Source organism: Pelodiscus sinensis, chromosome 3, assembly GCF_049634645.1.
Source record: "Pelodiscus sinensis isolate JC-2024 chromosome 3, ASM4963464v1, whole genome shotgun sequence".
NCBI classification, from domain to species: Eukaryota; Metazoa; Chordata; order Testudines; family Trionychidae; genus Pelodiscus; species Pelodiscus sinensis.
In genome coordinates, this window is record NC_134713.1 from 171,941,076 (window position 1) to 171,963,178 (window position 22,103).

The 22,103-nt window shown below is 42.0% G+C and overlaps 1 protein-coding gene across 20 annotated transcripts in view; it reads right to left on the reverse strand.

The window, feature by feature from the left end:
* Positions 1-276: 276 nt before the first annotated feature.
* The window catches only part of NRXN1 (neurexin 1), a 1,137,502-nt gene continuing 1,115,675 nt past the window's right edge, over positions 277-22,103 (reverse strand). For all 20 annotated transcript variants that reach the window (XM_075925469.1, XM_075925468.1, XM_075925459.1 and 17 more), the window contains one exon: positions 277-3,497. In XM_075925469.1, coding sequence (XP_075781584.1) covers positions 3,193-3,497 — 305 coding nt within the window. In that variant the 3' untranslated portion in view covers positions 277-3,192. The remainder of the gene's footprint in view (positions 3,498-22,103) is intronic.

Sequence of the window (22,103 nt, forward strand, 5' to 3'; positions counted from 1 at the left end):
ATTTATTGTCTTAATAAAATGCTTTCAGCTCCATGGTCAGTGGTAGAGCCTTTAGTCATGTTGCTGAGCACTTACTCTCTCAAATAGCTCATTTGATTACAATAATACTCATGAGTGTTGCTCACCAATGTAGTAAAAGTTGCACAAAAGTAAACCTGTAATTAAAAGAAAATCCTGTTACTTTAAACTATATTTTTTCAGCTTTTTTCCAATAAACACTGTATATAAAACAAAGGTAAGAGAAGAAACAAGTCGACATTTGTATTAAGAAACATTTTATTAACAAAACAGTAAATTCCACTTGCTTAGCATTTCCAATAATGGATAAATTGGCCTTGCAACAAATAAAAAATAATTGTAAATATCTATCACAGAAAGCACTATAAGGTTAGGGCATTGGACCTCTTTTTGATATCTGGGGGATGAATAATGTCACACATTATTTTAGTGTTTTGTTAAAAAAGGCAAAACTATACAGTAATAGAAATGAAGCCATGTCAGTCAAACACATTAGATTGTTATAGATATGGAATCCAATTTTTGTTAGGTAGTTTTAAAACATTTTAATTTACCTACTGAAACTTCTAATGCTCCAATACTTCCATGTGCCTTTATTGTTAAACAATGAAATCAAAGACAAAAAGAACTTCCAGAAACAGTGGTAGATAAAGTTTGCTTTTATCCATTTTATACCTTTTGTTTCTTGATGTATTTATTCAGTTAAAATATTAAAGTACTGGCATGTCAGCTGCTTGAAAGATAGAATGGTTCCACCTAGGTTAACAAAGTCACTACCAACCTGAAAAGCAACATTTCAGTCTGCCCAAACCATCCTTCTCAGAACTGTTATGTACAGATTAGTTTTGCCCTTCATACCTTTCAGTGCTGAAAATCTCAGTTCTGAACATTACCTGGCATTCAACTTATTCCCCTCTCCCCCCTGCCCATACCGTCTTCATTGACTGAGAAACTTATGATTTTAATATTGAAGTTGAATATACCTATTCCTTGTCTTCTCTAGAACACAGCTGACTTCCAAAGGTGGGGGAAGTAAAGAATGCCATAGGAGAACAATGATCTAAATTTTTTTTAATGGATTTTCGAAAAGCTGTACAACCCTCATTTCCACTTTCTGCAAGCAATCATAAAAATAAAAATACAGTATGATGCACACCATAATTTGTTTGGCAAACACAGTGGCATTCTCAGATACATGTCCTCTCTGTCCAAGACTGATAGCTGTACCAATTCCCAATTTCTTCATAAGCTACAGTGAATAACACACAAGAAGATGTGTTGCCACTAATTTTAAAGCTAATTTTTTTTCTTGTCTGTAAAGTGTGAACATCTATATTCCTCCTAAGAGGCCTTCCAATTATTCAAAAGATTTCTATTGAACTACCCTCTCTGTCTAATGTATTCTCTTTGTATCTCTGTACAAGTGATATGTTAATTCTATGATTTATTGCTGTGAACCCAATGAAATAATGTTAATACAACATTAACGTAAAAATCGATAACATTATGATAATTAATATTTAACTAAAATGCATTCAATTTTATATATATGCAGAAAAAAGCAATTAAATGTTATCTTTAAAATATGATCACTGATCAACTTACATTTCATCACCTTGTTAGGGTATCATGTAATACTATAGAATCATCAACTGAGCTTAAAATACTTTCTCATATGACAAAATGCACACCTTTGAAAAATATTTAGCCAGATGGACCTCAACTGATCAATTAATTATATTAAGGAAAATACTCAGTAGAAGTAATTTAAACTCTTTTTTAGGTCCATTTGGAATGCCAGATAAATGTTGTATGATTCATCTTAAGATTCACAAGGAATTCAACATTTTTATAGTTTCCTGGGGAGCCAGATTTCTGTAAAGTAAAATACACTATTCAGTGATGAAACCTTGATTGGAGACCAAGGTCACTTTAGCTTGCTAAATTATAGCTCATTCATAAATGCAGAACATTTATGGGAAAATCAACAATGCTGATTGACTTTATTGATGTACTTTGGGAACAGGACTGGGGACTAGAGGGGAGAGGAAAGTTACAATAGATATATATTTTTGCTTTCTAATCCACTTCTTTCATACAAACTACTATAACTGAATTGCAACAGAATAGAGGCTGTACAAGTAAGAAAAAAATTAGCTGACTCTTATATACATTCATACACATCCCCTTAGTATAATCATTCCACTGTAAATTTAAAAAGGAAGAAAATTGTGACAATTTATAGTGGCTGCAAAAAACTGAATTTATGTCTGTTGCTCCAGATGTCATAAAACTTTCTATATCTAGGAACACTTAGAACATTGAGTTTACCAAAAATGGCCGAAGAGCAGATATAGTTTGCATTTTCTATACAACAGGCTATAAAACATCACTTATCACAGTCCAGAAAGCACATATAGATGTGTTTTATATAAACATATGTAATAACATATTAAGCGTGCATGAAAATTTCCCAATGATTGCATCTATGCCCTCTTGTTTGTTTGCTTTTTGTGAAAATGTGCCTTATATTCGACATTTTTTGTTTTGTTTTTGAAAATAAGGCCTCCATACTATTTCCTCACAACCAGAAAGGGGCTTTTTGAAAATGTTTTATATAAGTCTTCAGAAAAGCCAGCACTTCATTTCAAATGCAAGTTTCAAATCACTATTTCACTGCACCAGATGGCAAACTATTTATGTTTGCTTGTTGAGTCACCATTATAATGACAGTCTTCTCTGGCAGTAAGACTAACTTACTTCTCAAGAAAGCGCTAGCACTTTGGCTAAATCCAGAATCATAGGTAGCTTCTTTTATTTTCTTTGTGTGTGTGAGAGATTTGTTTTATTTATTTTGTTTCATATTGTGCCTTGATGTTGTAGTAATACTCGATACTTTATGAATGCATGGTGTCATCATTGTCTTTCAGAAATGTTCCAGCAACATAAAGACAGGCAGAGTAAATGAAAACACTGTGGATGTTTAGAAATTTATTGACTCCTGTTTCTGAAAAACAAGAGCATGAAATGCTTGTTTTTAAAACAGTCTTTCCTTTCTAATTGCGTTCCCTGTCTTCTTTTATGTGCTTCATAAAAAGTAAAGTAAATAAGTTTGCATTATGTCTCAGATAAAATGAAGACTATTTCTATACAAGTGTTCTTTTAGATGTTGGATCAGACATAGTATTCCTTATCCTTATTTTTCTTGTTCTTGCTGGAACTTTTAGCACTGTTGGGCTGCTTTTCCTTAATCACAGCCCCATTGGACTGTGCTGAGTTACTGATGTAGTTTCGACTCTCGTCTACATGGTATGAGCCTTCATCTCTGTTTCTGTACTTGTACATGGCATAAAGGAGGATTAGGATACACAGTGCTGCTGCTGCAACAATTCCAACCACCATGCCTGTTGTGCTGCTGGATTCTCGAATCACTTCAGCTGAGCCTGGGTATTCTCTTCCTCCCGCTCTGGTAGGATTTGCTGTAGGTAGATGATGAAAGAAGGGAGAGGTTATTCCTGAGTTTGCACGCTGCTAATTTTCACTCAGATCTACCTGTTAGAGCCACGTATCTGTCCAACAGCACTCAGTAGTGCAGGCAAAGTAGATACCTGTCAAATGTACAGTACCAGTGCCTCATGATCACTAAAAAGCACTGAAACACTGGGGTATAGATCCTGCCGCCAACTTCTCTTTCATGCCTATCAATTTGAATAAACAAGCTTTTAAAATAAACCATCTGAAAAGCTCAGATTAAACCTTAAAAACAAATTTCTTTTATTAGCCTTTATTTTACTGCAAGGAGGCTTTAAATGTTTCGAAATAACAGGTGCATCATGATGCTTGTGGGAAGATTCGTTTCAGAAACAACTCTCTTTAGTATGAGATTAACAGAAAATATTCTGCTTGCAAAAGATTTCACTAATAAACTAATCTGTGCATGCAAAAAAGGTTAGTTTGAAATTATAGGGCCATGCTCTCATCAGGAATGCTAAATATCTCACTATAGTCTCTGTCACAAACCGTCTCCCCACATCTCCACTCCCATCATTGGCTTCTGTTCTCCTTTCACATTAAGTCTCTAAGCCTTACTCTCTTTGACTGAATTAACCTCGTTATCTCTAGTCTTATTCTGGCATGCATATTTATACCTGCCTCTGGAAATTTCCACTACATGCATCTGACAACGTGGGTTTTTGTCCACGAAAGCTTATGCTCCAATACATCTGTTAGTCTATAAGGTGCCACAGGACTCCTTGACGCTTTTGCTGATCCAGACTAATACAGCTACCCCTCTGATACTACTTTTCTCTCTTTCAAAGTACTGTGTAGTTCTGCCTTCCCTTCTTTAATGAATTCCTATATCCCCACTGTTCTGTATGCTCCAGTCAAAAATCTTTTTTTTCTGTTCATTTTTCCTCTTTCAAACTGCCTGTTATGGTTGAAACTGTCTCCCAACCAATGACAAGTAAGGGCCTTAGTTTTAAATACCCATCATTATTTCATGAAGCATTAAGCTGATAGATCCACCTCTGCTCTGCCTTATTGAGTTTTGATCTGATTTGTATTAACCTTGCGTAAACTCTTTTGGGTAATAACTTCAGCTTGTGTGGCTACACCACTGCTGTGCATATAACAATAACAGCAGTAATAAATAATGTATGTGGCATTTTGTGGTATAGCACCTATCAATGGTTTGTATATTTATTATTATGCTATTAGACTACATTATAGGTGATGTCATTTATTTATTTACTCATTCTAACTTCCTGAATGAGAGGAGGTAGGTTAACACACCTGGTGTGTCTGTGTGGGTGCTGACATATAAAGTGATCACCTTTTAAAACATACCAATTATGTCCTAAATAAAGGTGAGGTTACCTTGATTTTGCAGTATTCCCTATAATTATAGCAGTATTTTATACCCCAGAGGCTGAGGGAACATATCATTTACACTTCCGCTCTCAGCTGGTTCTAAGAGCAAGAAGAAAGGATACTAAAACGAGCCTAGATTTTCCACTGAGTAGAGTACTGTCGTTAGGCAAGTAGGCTGGTTCTTAAAAACTGCTTTTTAAATAATTATGCATGGCTAAAAATGCTGTCACTATAATATAAATGTTAACTAAAGTATTATTAAAAGCGCTAGTATGAGCATGCATGCATAATGCTATACGTATCAGGCCTTCCCTCAAACCAGCATTTTAGAAAAGTACATTCACTGTTGGCAAACCTTTTGCTGGAGGTTTACAAACTGACACTAGACCCTAAAGCCTTTTTTAACAATGTGCAATCAAGATATGAGACTCATTTAAAAAAATGAATTAAGGGTAATGTCAGACAGATTATACACATTTGTAAGGTGATGACAACACGTTTTGACAACTAGAATGGAAAACAGCAACCAGTTCAGGGCATCTGAAATTGCTTTATGAAGATGGACAGACAGAAAGCAAAAGCCTTTTTTGTTTGGCATTACCCAAAAGTTATTCACTAATGGTTGTGTTTTTACTTTTAAAGCATCACTTCTTGGCAGTTACCCTATCTTAATATACATAAAAATATAAAAAATATTACATTACAGGATGACATTTTCTTAAGATGAAGGAACAGAGGCCACATACTAGAAAGCCTAAAAATAAGCTAACCTCTGAATACATGTTAATGATTGCCCATCAATGAGTAGTATTTGAACATAATTTTTCTGTAGAACTCCTTGACTTGTATGTTGGTACATATAATACTTAAACATTTTATTTCAAAACATCATAAGACTTTATTATGTAGTGTGATAATTTTTCTCCGATAATATGCTTTCAAAGTATATGCCAACTTTTTAAGCAATTGGAGTCCATCTCAAAACAAAAATTTACTACAATAGGCTCCGCTTCTTCATTGTACCTACTATCATAGATTGAAATTCTTCTATCCTGAGTGTGTCACAAATTGTATTACAGGAGACAATGCACTGTCACTGAATAAAGACTTACGAGTATTTCCTTAGTGAACTAAAATGAGACAAAGGTTTATCTTATTGTATGTGATTTCATAAAAATAATTTCTGCTTGAAAAGAAATTGAAGCTACTGAATAAACTCTTGTCACTACCTGATGGACTAAAAACCTGTTCTTTGTCAGTACAGACATCTGTAACAAGTGCTGTCTATTAACTTCACTATTAAAGTCCACTAAATGAGATTTCACATCTCACTTACATAGGGAACCATTCTTTGATCACTGAAGCCTGAGGAAAACAAATAAAGCATATTATTTCAGTGTTGTCTAAACTAATTTTTTAAAAATATATTTTCATAGTTATCTCACTGCTCCTATATGTCAGAAGAAGACACAACCATGTAATGAACATTTCATTAAACTTACTATGCCTCTTGTGTCTGTTTTCTAATTTGAGATTAAAACAAGTTATTTTTGTTTTATTTATGATTTTGTAAAAAGAGTAACATAGCTCCCAAGGAAGACATAGGGAGATAGAGCAATATCCATGGTAGGGATGTTAAATATTGATAAATTGACTAGTCAAGTAACCGCATGAATTCTTATCAGTTAGTCGACTATGCGGGGCCGGCAGCCATTGTTCTTGAGCCCCACTCCCGAGGAGCTCTCTGCAACTCTGCACTGCTGCTTCTGTATCAGAGGCAGCAGCATGGGGTGCCAGGAGGGAGCTGGTATGCAAGGGGAGCCAGTTTAAAAACTAGCTCCCCTTGCAGACTGGCTGCCTGTCGCTCTGTGCTGCTTCCTCTGATAAAGAGGCAACAGCATGGGGTGGCAGTCACCCCTGTCTGGGGGTGGTGTCTGAGCTCCCGGATGCTGCTGGCCAGTCTGCTAAAAAATGTGCTGGTTGGGAAGTGGAGGGAAATGCATGTAGTCTATAGCACTAACCAATAAGCTTTTGTGTATCGGTTAATCGACTACACTATTACATTCCTAGTCCATGGACAACCTTTGTCACTCTAAGCACTCTTGTTCTTCTGTGAAACTCCAAAATAAAGCCAGTAACCATGCAGACTCTTTGGATTTCAGATAATAAAAATAAAAGTCACAAATCTTAAAGAAATGAAAAAGTCAAACACAAAAACTGAGGCTGCCTTTATTGACTTTAGGATGCGTCAGCAAAGAGCAAAAGAACATAAAGTGTGGCATGATCTACACATATCATCCCAATGCCAGCAAATGCCAGCCCTCCCATCTTGCAATGATCCATTCTCAAAATAATTGACAAGATGTGTATATTGACTTTTCCTTATTAAAAGTTGTGCAGTTTTAGGATAAATTTCCTTTTCTACCATATCTTTGAGCAAAAGTCTCATACAAAACAATCACAGCTGGCTACAGTTCTACATTGTATCACTATGGATTAGAACATTTTTATAAGTCTTGGGTGTGCTTAAAATGGGTTTACATTTAAAGGGAAAATTTGACTATTTAAAATTGATTTTTTGCAGTGTCAAGTTTTCATTAATCCTGTGAAAGAAAATTGGAAATTAAGGGTTCCCTGGTGTTTGTGAATTTAAACTAGCCTGCATTTTAAAAAACAAAACAAACCAACCCCCTGTTTCCCTGATAGTCATGTTTTCACACAAACAGAGATTAGGAAATACAAGAGAAGACTATATAAATGCTACATCTGCACTGAAGCATGAAAGCAATTATTTACATGGCATGCAGCAATTTGTACTCCGTGTGTGTTTTTTATTCGAGAGCCACTATAAACTATTTTCAGGATATTCAAATTCTGGTGAGCAAGATTCAATGGGCTTATGAGCTCAATGCAGTTCACACATTAGACTGTCTCTTTAGAAGTTGTGTTTCTGAAAAAAAAAACATGCCCTTTCCTGTTGCACTCAAAGGGAAGAACAAGCATAAGCCTCTAAGTATAGGTCTAGACACTTATTGGGACTACATGTCTCACAGGATAGAAACAACTCACCTTAAATCCCTATGTGGATTGCCCTAGGTTTGAGACACACTAGTAAGGGGTACTGAATGCCTCCTTATGCCCTACCCTGGGGTACGTCTACACTACAGCGCTAGTTCGAACTAACTTAGTTCGAATTAGTTAATTCGAACTAAGCTAGTTCGAACTAACGCATCTAGAACTAAAAACTAGTTCGAACTAGCGTTTTGCTAGTTCGAACTAGCAAGTCCACATTGAGTGGACTCTGAACAGGGCTTAAGGATGGCCGGAAGCAGTGCCGGCAAGGCATAAAAGGAGGACTTAGAGCGTGGAGATGCTGTCTCAGGCTAGCCGAGGGCTGCGCTTAAAGGGTCCCGACCCCCACCCCGGACACACAGTTCTAAGGGGTGCCCCGCTTGCAAAGAAGTTCTGGCTTGGAGTGCCCTGAGTGCCCACACTGGGCACATCACACCACTCGGCCATCAGCCCGGCTGCACTTGCCGCAGGCTGCCATCTGGGGAGAGGGGGCAATTGGGGGGCTGCAGGAGAGCTTCCACCCCCAGAAGCCCGCAGAGCCAGCCCAGTCCTCCCCATCGGGGGCTCGTACCCCATTCCTCCCTCACCTCTTTCCACTTACCCTTCCTTAGCCCCCCTTCTTATTGATGTACAAAATAAAGATAACGTTTCTTCCAACATTGACTCTGTCTTTATTGAAAAAAAACTGGGGGAGACTGGGAAAAGGAGGTGGGAGAGGGGAAGAGAAAGGCTGGGAGAGGGGAGGGCAACTAACATGATCAGGGGTTGGGAACAGGTCCCAGATGAAGAAAGGCTACAGAGACTGGGACTGTTCAGCTTAGAAAAGAGGAGACGGAGGGGGGACAGGATAGAGGTCTCTAAAAGCAGGGGTTGGGTGGAGAGGGTGCATTCAGAAAAGTTCTTCATTAGTTCCCATAATAGAAGGACTAGAGGACACCAAAGGAAAGGAATGGGTAGCAGGCTTGAAACTAGTAAGAGAAAGTTGTTGTTCTTGACAAAGCAAATAGTTAACCTGTGGAACTCCTTGCTGCAGGAGGCTGTGAAGGCTAGAACTAGAACAGAGTTTAAAGGGAAGTGAGATAAAGTGATGGAGGTTGGGTCCATGGAATCCTATTAGCCAGAGGGTAGGAGTGGTGTCCCTGCCCAAAGTTTGTGGAAGGCTGGAGAGGGATGGCACGAGACAAATGGCTTGGTCATTGTCTTCGTGTCCATCCCCTCCAGGGTCCCTAGGGTTGGCCGCTGTTGGCAGACAGGCTACTGGGCTAGATGGACCTTTGGTCTGACCCAGTACGGCCATTGTAAGCTCAGGGCTCAGTGTCGGGGGTCTCAGTGGACCCCCTTGATTTTCATGCACACCTGCTCCTGGGTGGCCAGGCTGGCAGCTCTCCTGCCCTAGACGGCCACTTTCCTGTGCCTAGTGCGGAGATCGTGGACGAGGTCCACGATGTCCGCACTAGCCCAGGAAGGTGCCCGCCTCTTGCGGTCCAGGGCAAGCTCCCGGGAGCCGCCAGCCTGGTCCCGGCAAGAGGGGGTGGGCTGGGGGGCATCGGGTGGGTGGCTCTGTGCCGTGCCAGGTGCAGGGTCTGCTAGCTGGGTGCTGGCAGGCTTGCACCTGGCACGGGCACCGTAGCCAGCCCGTGCCCCTTTAAGGGGTCCGGGGCCGGGAGGGGGGCATAGAGTTTCCCTGGTGTTGGCCAGAGTGGCCACCAGGGAAACCTGGGGAGGGCTAGCCTCCCACTAGTTCGAACTAAAGGGCTACACAGCCCTTAGTTCGAACTAGCTAGTTCGAACTAGGCGTTAGTCCTCGTAAAATGAGGTTTACCTAGTTCGAACTAAGCGCTCCGCTAGTTCGATTCAAATTCGAACTAGCGGAGCGCTAGTGTAGCACCTATTAAAGTTAGTTCGAACTAACGTCCGTTAGTTCGAACTAACTTTGTAGTGTAGACATACCCCCGGACCTGGTGGCTGGGGAGGCAAGAGATGGGTGGAGCCTTGTAACTGGGTCTTCGGACAGCAAAAGATGGACTGGCATGGGGAGTTTTCAGAATGTATTGTTTGTTTAATTCCAATGACAAATTTCTATGCCAGCTCCCTTACTGGCCCTCCTTCCACCTTTGGGACAGATGGGGACCAAATGGTGGGAAAAACCCCTCTTTCTAAACATCCCTTCTTCCTTGTATAATGAGGTTTGCAGAGATGCCGAAAAAAACGCATCTGCTTTTCCAATGTTTTTTTCGGAAAACCAGATGCATTCCTTGGACATGGCAGAGCCAGTGTAGACATAGCCTGTGACACATTTCATGGGCCAAAGACTATTTCAGAAATGTTTTTAAATTAGTGGGGGTTTTGTTGTATAACTCAGATACCTTAGTGTGACAGTACAATAACTAACATATTTCAAACACCTCTAAAAATTCCCTTTTACACAGAATAAAGCACTCATTTCTGAGATAAGTGGGCTACAAGACACTGGAATCAAACAAGGGGTCAAGAAAAATCTTGGAAGCTTATATCTAATGTTTGTTGACTACCTACCATGGAATCTGAGTCATAGAATCACAGGGTTGGAAGAGACCTCAGGAGGTCATCAAATCCAAACTTCTTCCCAAAGCAGGACTAACCCCAACTAAATCAGCCCAGACAGGGCTTTGTCAAGCCAGGTACATCATTTCTGGTGGAAACATTTACTAGTTGTTTAATGGCTGCTATTTGTACAGCTTTGAATGTAAAAATAAGTCTATGGCAAGATGGCTTAGTCAGGGGTGGGCAATAATTTTTGATGATGAGGCCACTCCAAGATTTTGGCAAGTGGTCAATGGCCGCACTTTTCTATGGAGGAGGTGCGGGGTTTGAGGTAGAGGTTGGGGCAGAAGGGAGTTTGAGGTAGAGGATTAGGGTGCAAGAGAAGCTGTGGGGTATGAAAGGGAGTTGGGTGAAGGAAGATGTTGTGATCTGGGGCAGGACGCACTTGATCGAGGGGGGCAGGGATCAGCCGGGAGGAGGGCAGGGTGGGGCTGGCTGGGAGGGGAGCAGGGCAGGAAGCAGAGCTGGTGGTGGGGGGGGGTCTTGGGGCCGCGGGGCTAGCCGGTAGGAAGGGAGGGATGGGAAGCACAGCTGGGGGGGTGCTGCGGGGCTGGCTGGGAGGAACGGGGGGGCTAGGAGGAAGGGGGGCCGAGAAGCAGAGCTGGGGAGGGTTGGGGGCTTCGGGGCTGGATGGAAGGAGGGGGGTCCGGAGGAAGGGGGGGCGGGAAGTGGAGCTGGCAGCCACTGGCCGCAGATGGCAGGCACTCCCTCGAGATGCTAGTAGAAGCCAGGTAGGGGCGGGGGGAGGGGCTGGGAGCCACTCTCCCCTCCCGGCTTCTGCATGCAACCAGAGGCTCCCAGCTGAGAGGTGGGGCTGTGATTGGTGCTGGGAGCCTCTGGTCGCGTGCAGAAGCTGGGCGGGGGGAGTGGCTGGGGGAGGGGAATGGCTTTTGCACGCGACCACAGGCTCCTAGTGCCAATCGTGGCCCTGCCTCCCAGTCACTCTCCCGCCCCTGCCAGGCTTCCGTCCTCACCCACCCAGGAATTCAGAAAATACCGAATACTGCACATGTCCAATATTTTCTGAATTTTTCTACCGGACAGAGGGCGCAAAAACCGGACTGTCTGGTAGAAAACCAGACACCTGGCAACCCTAGGGCTACTCTATGCCTGAAGGTCCCAGTGGGGTAGCCTGTGGGTTGACTGGACAACTATGGGCCAGATTCAGCAGCTTGACGAGTAGGATCCAGTCCATGAGCTGGATCTTCTTTGCCCCTGGCTTAGGGTACAGAACATCTAATCAGTATAGTTCATGAGCTGAGCCTGATGTGCTGGAACAGACAATTCTGTTTCTCTTTGCAACTGTGGGTTACTCCCTGTGAATCTTGCTGTCACTAGGAAGCTACTACATGCAAAGGTAAACATCTGTGTCTTAGATACTATGCATAGCTTGAGTGCTAATGCTCATGTACCTGAAGGAGACACTGCACTCTGGTGTCTCTAAGTACTGTAATGTGAGAATACAGAGAAACTATGGATTATATAGCCAGGAATAAAGGGTTCACACATACAATCTGCAAGCACTTTATATTTGAACCTTCTAATGGCACAAGTATATCTTGGTGGAAGAAAAGGGGCATTCAAGCCTCAAAGCTGAGTTCATCTTGCAACCCTGAGCCTCAGAATGGCACGGCCTACAAGACAGAATCAATATGACTGTCCCCCCACCCACAGGATGGTGTGGCCTAGTGGCCAGAGTCAATACAGTTGCTCTCTCTTGCAAGGCTATGTGGCCCAATGGCTAGATTCATTAGCTCTCTTGTCAGGGGTGCATGGCCTAGTGGCCAGAGTCTATACATCTGCCCTCTCTTGAAGGGCTACATGGCCTCATGGCCCGAGACAATACTGAGGCCCTCTCTTGTCAGGGTGGTGTGGCCTACTGCCCAGAGTCAATACGGCTGCTCTTCCTCACAGCATTTCATGATCTGATGGCTAGTGGAGGATGCACCACCACTGAGGGGGGTATTGGCGGAGTAAGTCTAGTTCCCCTGGGCTACTTCCTATTCTGTCTTCCAGTGGTGTGGTCCCCTCGGTCTCCAAGGTCTGCAGGCTGCAAAACTTCTGATGGTTCAGATTTTACCAAGGTGTTTGCAAGTAGTTGAGTGTCGTCTGGACCTCAGTGAACTTGGCCTCCACGGTCTTGGACTCTAGCAGCTCCCAGGCTGGAGTTTGCAACATGTGTCCTCTCTTTTGACAATCAGCCCTGACTGAGCTGATCTTGTTCCTTTTATACTGATGCTCCGGTTGGGGCATGCCCAGCATTAATGAGGTGGTTTGGCTTCCTTTGCCCAAAATAGAGTGTTAACCTTCCTTGACCAGTAGGGGCCAACTACATACAGCCAATTTCACATCCATTCAAAAAGGAAACTACAGGTTTAGACATGGAGCCCTACACATATTCATGTACAATTTGTGAGTGTAACTTAGTAAGGAAAATTCAGGTTGCATAGAAAGTAATGATTCTGGTTCATGTGCTGAGCCCAGTGTACTGGAGCAGAGAACCACTGTGGGAAAGTCCCTTGAAGTCTTATCACTAGTAGATGTTGGCACTCATTGGACCTGATTGTCACTGCACCAGGGCTGAAAAAAGGGGATTTAACGTGATGCAAATGAGAATTAGATCTGGTGTTTTTTCTCTTTCTTCTCATTTGGTTTTCTCTCTCTCCATCCTCTGCCTTATTCACTTTTGCTGCTCTCAGTCTATTGTACAAAATGCCAGCGAGAAATCAAGAAACATCTAGAAAGTGTATGTCTTATATTTCAATACAAATCATCTGCTTTCACTGCCTGCATTCTCACCTCTATGTTCTATCTTGACTATAAATAGTAATCTCTTAGCTCACTTCGCAAGATTTTATTCTGGCCACTTTCTGGGCAGTTTCCTCAAACTCTCACTATTTTACCTATTCCTTCTTCCAAACTTGTCTGAACAAAGTACACTTACTATGAATGCTTAAAGGCTCTGATTCACCATTGCATTATTACAGCTTTGTGTCAGTTGAGATACCTTGGTATGGAAACTGTGTGATGTGATAACAATTCAGGCCCACTACCCTCAGCTGTAAACTTTGCAATACTGTTAATACGTTCAGATTCTTGTATTAACACATCTGTCAAAGCAAAGGAAACAACGAATGATAATGGAGAAAGGTTTCATTTCACAGACAGATACACACTCCATAGTAATGATGACAACATTGTTTCACTGCTACCAGAAAATTGTTTGGGTAAAGCAATTCAGTATATAAGAAAATATATGCATTAGACATAGCCAATCAGCGTTAGGAGTAATATCAAAGTCTTGCTTGAGGGAAACTATATATTTGCATGACTTTTCCATGTGCTCAAGCCTCTAGCGCTGCATAATTTAATTTCAAAGAAACTGCAGCAACTCAGTTATTTAGACTTAATAAACTAAACACTGTGTAGTTTGATTCAAGAGAACAGAATCTTACAATAATGTGAAAAGAGCAATCCTACCAAGAAAAAACATAATTTCTAAATTTTCTTTGACTTCTAATAAGGGCCAGAACTTGAAGTCCTTATTGAGAGTGGGATCCAATTGTCATGAAAGTCAATGGGGCCCACTCCACTGATTGTTCTGGAATTGGATTTAATGTTTAGGCTTTACTTAAGCAAGCTCCTTTCCCTCAGCCCTCTTTATATAATCAGAAAAAACTCCATTGAATCAATGGAAGGTTCTTCTGTGCCAAACTAAGGATTTGACCCACAATGACTTCTGTATTTTACACAACATCTGAGATAATTACAGACCTAGGGGATCATTTTCATGGTCATATCAGTGTATTTAGCATTTGTGAAAAGTACTGGAACACCGAATTTCTTTGTTTTTCTGCAGATTTATATAGTGCCATGGACAATGGCAATGCATACTTCTGTGGGGCAGGGGTTTGGAATGGGGGGAGCAGGCTCCAGACAGCACTTACCTTGCGAGGCTCCCCAGAAGCAGCAACAGGCTGCTCCCAGGCTAATGTGTCTCCTTCCTGACCTGACCCTACCTTTTCAGGAATGAAAGCCTAAATCAGTGGACTCCAACCTTTTTGCACCCAAGATCACTTTTTAAATGTCAGGGCAAGCCAATAACTACTCCATCCCTTCCCCAAGACTCCACCCCTTTCTTAAGGCCCTGGCCTCTCTGTCCCCCTCCTCTCCATCATTTGCTGTCCCCAGCTTTTACTCACTGTCACTGGGTTGAGGCAGGAGAGTCTCAGGAAGCATGTACGCTACTCCTCCTCTCCCCAAACAGCCAGCACACTTCATGAAACGCTGGGTCTGTTGTGCCACCGTGGACTCCCTTCCCCTTGCTTCCTTTCTGAGTGTGTGGGGGAGGTGTGGGGATGTAGGGGGGTAGGAGTCCTGGCATCAGCTCCAACTGCTCAGGAAGCACATGCTCTTCCTATGCTGCCCATGGCAGAACACGCTTCCCGAGCAGTTGGAGCTAGTGTGGTCCCAGGACTCCTACTATCTCTGCACCATTCCCCCCACACAGGCAGGCAGCAAGGGGAGAGAAGTCCCTGGAAGCGCAACAGAACTGGTGTTTCAGGAAACGCACTGGCTGTTTAGGGGAGGGGAAGAGCAGCCCATGTGCTTCCTGAGATGACGGCTCTGGTGTAGAGCTGCGGGACTTACCCCCATGCCACAGGAAGCCGGTGTTACCCCCATTTTCACAGGAGATAGTGCCAGTGTGGTCTCTTTCTTGGGGTGGGAGGAAATGATGGTAGGGGCTGGGTCTCCTTGCGACTGGTCGTGCCCCCTCCTCCCTGATTGACCAGTCGATCACAATGGACAGGCTGGAGACCATGGGCATAGATCATTCTTCAATGGAGGTCACAGACCTTTTGTGAGCTGGCCAACAAAGATGCTAGATAATGGGCAAGTTTCCATATCCCAGAAATGGGCAAGATTAACTGGACTGAGGGTATGTTTACACTATCACCCTAGTTCGAACTCCTATGAGGAGTAACGGTAGTTCCGACTAGGAAGCCTAGTCCGAACTACCTAGTCCGTGCCGTGTGTAGCCGCGTGGCACGGAGTCCGCACTAGCGGACATTTAAAAATGGCGGCGCCCGGCGAGATGCAAATGAATCCCAGGAAATTCAAATCCAAGGCTTCATTTGCAACTCCGGTTGCCTACATTACCACCTTAGTTCGAACTAGGGTGGTAGTGTAGACATACCCTGAGACCGTTTGCTCAGTCACAAATGTGTCACAAACAAGGGTAAGTAAAATAGAAACAGAAGGACACGTTGATAGATGAATCTGACATAATTAACCAACTGTGAAACATTTATAGTCCATGCAATATTATCTTTTTAAAAATACATAGGAAAACTCCTGCAGGTAATGCTGAAATGAAATTAAATACAAATAAACACTAATTATTTCATTCTTAGAAGTAAATCCTTTCAATTTTAATTCTGTATGACCTCTGGATTATAAACACAAGTCATTCCTTCTGTCCTGTTCCATGAATGATGAATGTATCTGACTCTGAATGCTATGAAGACATGTATATTCTTTTATTGGTTAATAATTAAGCATCATAAAAGGGGTGTTAATGATACAATCCCTATTTTCATATTTTGGTTGGGTATGCACTCCACATTGTGACACAGATCATTTTGTTACTTGATGCAAAGCAAAATTGCTTCCTCTAAAAGACCATGGTTATGTATCCACAGGCAAGTGGTAGCAAGCATTTGCTGTAAGATCAATGCTGTGCTTCATTCAATAATTGCTGTGCTTTGCATCAGACTTGTTTCTCTTTCTCTCAAGATAACAATTCTTTCTTTTATGGCTCTAAGCTCTCTGCCTCATAGACTTTAAATAAATTCAGTTGCTTTCTGCCTTTTATTGTTGTTTCTCTACATTTTAAGGGTGATTCAGCCACCGGAGCTGGGAGGCAAAACAGCGGGCAGGGGGATTCAGTCACCAAGGCTGAAAGGTGGAATGAGGGCCCAGGGAGCTGAAGGTTTGGGCTGTCAGACCAGGAGTAGGGGCTGGAAGATTTGGCTGCCCAGGCTAGGAAGCAGAGTGAGTGGCTGGTGGATTGGGATGCCAGGGCTGGGAGACAGAGCTAGGCTCAGGGGCAGGGGATTGGGGCTACCTGACCTGGCACTGCCCTCAGTTGGCATTAGGCATATGCAGGAAAGGACACTACTAAATTTGGGGCACACTGGAGCCCCAAATTTAGTGATGCACTAGGCAACTACAAATTCTGTGTACGTCTAAGGATGGACCAGAGAGGAAGCATAGAATGATACATCTTCCAGGAAATGGGTGTTATATATCAAAGCCTTAATGAACTTTGAGCTAAATCTCAGTACATTGCCCGAGTAACAGGAAAAATGGCAACAATTTATTAGCACACAGCAACTCAACGGTTTGTGACAGGAAATAAAAAGCAAAACATGTTTATAATGGACTCAGATTGTTTATGTTTTGCTCATTAGAATAAGAGAGATCACTTAAAAAAAAAGCCCAAGTGTGTTAAAAACAAACATGATGGAAAGGCACGACTCACCTGTCTAAACTTGAAGGGAAGCCTGTTTATGTTAATACAAAGAAGTTTCCACTTGGAAGTATGACCCCTGCCAATGCTACCATTCCTGTATATTCTGGTTACAATCCTTAAAATAGCCAAGTGACACTTTTAGCAATCCCATTTCTGATGAGGCTTTGAAGTGTCGAGGATCAATTCTATCGTAAGTATTTTAATCTGCAGTTATCTTGAAAAAATTGTTATGGCATGTCCACAGAAATGCACAAGCTGACAGTCATTTTTCCAAAACACGCAGTGAGACACATTAGTGAACCTAATTTAGAATTAAGCCCAATACTTTTCACTCTGCTCATCTGGTCAAATCTCTCTTTACATTTTTTTTAAATCTTCAGTAGCTGCACACTAAATTCCAGCCCATTATAATTGGATCCAATGAGCTGTGTGGTGCTGTTCCTAATTAAACTCTAAAGAAAGCAGTGGTCTACACCGGGCCTGGGGAAGGTAGAACAAAGCCTTTAATGTGCAAAGTGGAGATTTGCCAACCATCAGCTTCACAGCTCATCAGGTGGCATCAGTGGACTATTCTGAGCCCTCTCTTTTGGATAGATTTTTAGGAAACAACATTTTTCACAGTTTCTATACAAAACAAAATGATGACATGTTTTATGCTTTATTACTTCATCTATTGGATGAAGCAGACAGGGAAATTTTCAGAATATTTATTATTATTATTATTATTATTATTATTATTATTATTATTATTTGGAACAACGATTTGCAAAGAGGATAGGGGTGAGAATATATTGAAGAAAACAATATGTTGCCTTTTCTTGCTAAACATAATGTAAATAAACTATGCTCACTAAACTTTGCAGGTTGATACATTTGTTATGATTTTATCCAATTATGGCACATTTAGCAGTTTGTACACCACAGTGAAATCTGCAATTATTATGTTTGTGACTTTATGTTTCCAGACATGTTTATGGGACTGCAGTTTAGCACCTCCTAATCTGTGCTAAATTTTTTATATCCCATATGAAATTTGTTGCAAGTTGCATATTCACATTTATTATTTATAAGACAGGTGTACAGAAAGCAAAGCTGATTGCGATAGAGCAGGGCTAGCCAGAAGCCCTCAATTGCAACACATTTTCTCAGGAGATGAATTTCCAGTTCAAAAATAAATCTAGTTAATAATTTAGCCCAATCAATATATTTATAATAACTATCAGCTGTATCTAGAGCAGGCTGTCATTTCCTTTTCATTTATAGAAGTTGTTTTCATTCAATTTGCAGACCTTAGCATTAAAGGGATTTTGTGGTGTTTTTTTGTTTTTTGTTTTGTTTTTGCATGGATCCCTCCTAGTTCTAAAAAGACCATGTGGTTATAGTATTTATTCAATAAGCTTTTAAAAAAAGATGCATGCATGAGTGGGACTAAGAGTGTTGGCTTGAACTAGAGAAATTACCAGCAAGCATTATGTAAACATCCTCACACGGCTTGGTCAGTACATTTCAGCTGACCCGGGGCCCTCTCTTGTCACAGCATCCCAATTGTTCAGGCTCCTTGTCCTCTGGGGAGTTCCATTTATGTCACATTATCTCCCCTCCCCTGTTATGCTTATGTGGGTCCTTCCCTGGGTGAATGGATGTCAAAGAGACAGAGAAGAAATGTAATGGGATCGCAGCCCAAAAGCCTCTGAAAATGATGTCAGGAGATAAGAGCATATTGTTCTGAAACACTCCCCCTCTGCTGCACAAAAGCAGACAGCAGGAAAGATGAACAGAGCAGCAAGGAGCCTCTTTGTAGAGTTGCCAACTTTCTAACTGCACAAAAACAAACATCCGTGCTCTGCCCCTGTCCTTCCCCTTTCCAAGGCCACGCTCATGCCCCCCACCCCTTCTCAGAGACCTCTCCCGCACCCACTGCAGACCCCCACCCTCCCTCGCTCATCCCCCTCACTCACTTTCACGGCTCTGGGAGTGGGAGGGTATGGATGCTCCAGCTGGGAGTGCAGGCTCCAGGGTGAGGCCAGAAATGAGAGTTTCAGTGTGTGGGAGGAATCTTCAGGCTGGGGCTGAGAGACTTGGGATGCAGGAGGGGACGCTGGACTCGGGCAAGTGTTTGGAGTGTGCGAGGGGGTGCAGACTTTAGGGTGGGGCTGGGGATAAGTGATCTGTAACGCAGGAAGGTGCTCCAGGCTCTGAGATGGAGTTGGAGTGTGGAAGAGGATTCCCACCTGGGAAGAGAGTTGGGCTGTGGGTTTGGGCTTTGGCTGGGTGATGCTAATCTCAGGTGGCTCCCGCTTGGCAGCACAGCAGGATCCTAAGCAGAATCCTTGCCTGCCCTGGCTCCATGCTGCTCCCAGAAGCAGCCAGCATGTCTGGTTCCTAGGAGACACAGCCAGGTAGCTTTGCATGCTGTATCCTGCCTGTACCTGCAGGTGCCGCTCTCTCAGCTCTCATTGGTACCCTTTGGACTGAGCGTTCTGGTCAAAAACCGGACACTGGGCAACCCTACCGCTCTGTGAAGCAAGTTCAGTATCTACATTCACTTGAAGGGAGTGACCCCGGCATGCCAGTTCCAGAGAGTAGAAACCAATTTAAAAATATTGCCTTCCCCATGCTTGCAAAAATCACAAATCAGGGGCCAGTTTAAAATAATGTATTTTCTAATAAAATAATCTCCTTTGGTCTCCTCATCCACCGGGGCATTCGGACAATTGTGAGATATCACAAGATTCAAGAACTGCACTTCCCTCTCACAAGAGTTAAGCAGTTGCAGGAAACAGAAGTCTACAATATGGACCAAATTGTAATACTGCTACTCACACTGAGCATAGTTTGTTCCACAGATATTAGTCCTAGTGATATCAGGGAGGCAGCCCATAGAACAAGGTGCTATTCACGGTAGGTCAGGCCACGAGGTCCCAAAATATGAGAAGTACAGGATCTTTTGAAAAAGGATTTTTCCCGTGAAAGAACTGTGTCCAGATGGCGGTTTCACTTTCGAAAGACACTGTTTCGAAAGAACGTCCGGCTGCCATTATGCAAATGAAGCGTGGGAAATTCAAATCCTGATTTCATTTGCAATTTTGATCTGTATAATTTACATCCCTCTTTCGAAAGAGGAATGTAGTCTAGACATGTCCTGGGAGAGAGCAATGCTGGGGAAATACTGATGCTTTAGGGCTAAAGGACAGGACCAGGCCAACAGCTGGAGAAAGGAAGATGGGGAGATGGGCAACTCTTTGAGGAACTGCAGAGTGCAGAGGGGAACTCGTTTATGATTTGAATAATATTATCAAACATAAATCAGTCATGGGCATTTTGCAGAATAGGATTTCTAGCCTGGGCAGAAATATTTTAAAAGCACTGGCAACTGATATGCAGCAAAAGTAAAACTGTTCTTAAGCAAACAGAAATTAAATAGCATCATTTGATGATGACTGATCAGAAGCAATGGAAAAGCTAATGGACGTCAAGCTAACAGCAAGACTGTACACAAACATCGACATTTGTATTTACTTCTGGGCCAGAATTAGGATAGAAATGATAATTTGTCATAAAGCTTTATTTCACTCATGTCTCCCTTACCTTCATGAGCTAAATAAGTGTGCCAGGCAACAGAGCCAGTAAGGTTTGTGAGATCTGCAGCGTTATGCCTCCGGATTAAAATAATCTCAGAGACATGTCTGGTCTGTCAGCGAGTGATGGTAAAATTTCAGCTGCAGGGCTGAGGCACCATAACACACTTTCACTACTATTGCTTCCTTCAAGGGGGGAAGGCAAGAGTTTTAACTCTAGATGACAGAAGCAGAGTGGACACCCACGTTTTAATTTGCTAATGAGATAGCACTGCCTGATTGCACAGACCTAATTAGCATGAGTTTGGATCCACGAAAGAGAAGAATGTTATGTAGTATTGATCCATGATAGGCAAATGACAGAATTGCTAACCTCAAGAATTTGAAAGTAAGCGAATGTCAGAATAAATTGTGGACATTTATTTTCACTTTGAAGTACACAGTGCATGTGTGTCCCGTACATGATTTATAGCATCTTCACAAGTTAAATGGTGTTCTGAAAAGAGCAGGAATTTTCAAGCTGATGTGTTAGTCAGTTGGAAAATACTAGTACTATCGTCTTGGAATTTCATCTCTCTTGCCAGGGACTGGTGCTCTTTAACATAACTCAGAAATCTTTGAAAGGACAGGAAATGTGGTCTTACCTCCACTTTAAACCTTAGCAGACCACCTAGCATACACAAGTTCTTTAATGGCCTACTCTGGCAATCCATCTTCCTACTAGCTACCCAGGAAGGAAGTGTCTACAACAACCAATCACTAGGACAGGAACTAGGACTCATTCACCTTTACTAAAACTTCCCTTGAATGAAATAATGTAGCTCTATATAACTTCAATGGAAACTGCATATTCACCTCTGAGTCTAAATCAGGCCTCTCCTTTTTTATCAGACATAAAAATTCTCCTAGTTGTGAAGAAAAATAATAATTGTGATTCTCATCTGGTTGCTCTTATGCACTGAAGATGAAGTGCTCCTTGTGATTGCTCACCTTAATATACAGGCCATTATTCAAGTTTCCTCTACTTGTACTTAGACTTCATACAGTCATCACATACAAAATGTATCCATTTTACTTCAGATAACTAAACTAAGTTACTACAAGTACTGAGAGATTACCAAGGCATCTGAAGTGACTAATGAATTAAATGCAACTAATGCACAGTCCCAATTAGTAATAAGAGCTGTGACAAATACTGAACAGTCAAGTATCCATTCAGAATAGATGATAAAAGAACAACTCACACTCAACAAAATAGTTTGCTGAGCACTGGAAGGTACTGTTGAATCTGGTCTCAGATGCTTACCATATTGTTAAAGGTGTTCAGTTCAGGAGTGTCAACAACTTGCTTCCATCATCTAGCTTTGAAAATTGTCTCCTTGTCAACAGTGAGCATTGGCCATACATATAAATGAAGGTCACTTAGCCACTCTCTACCCATGTCT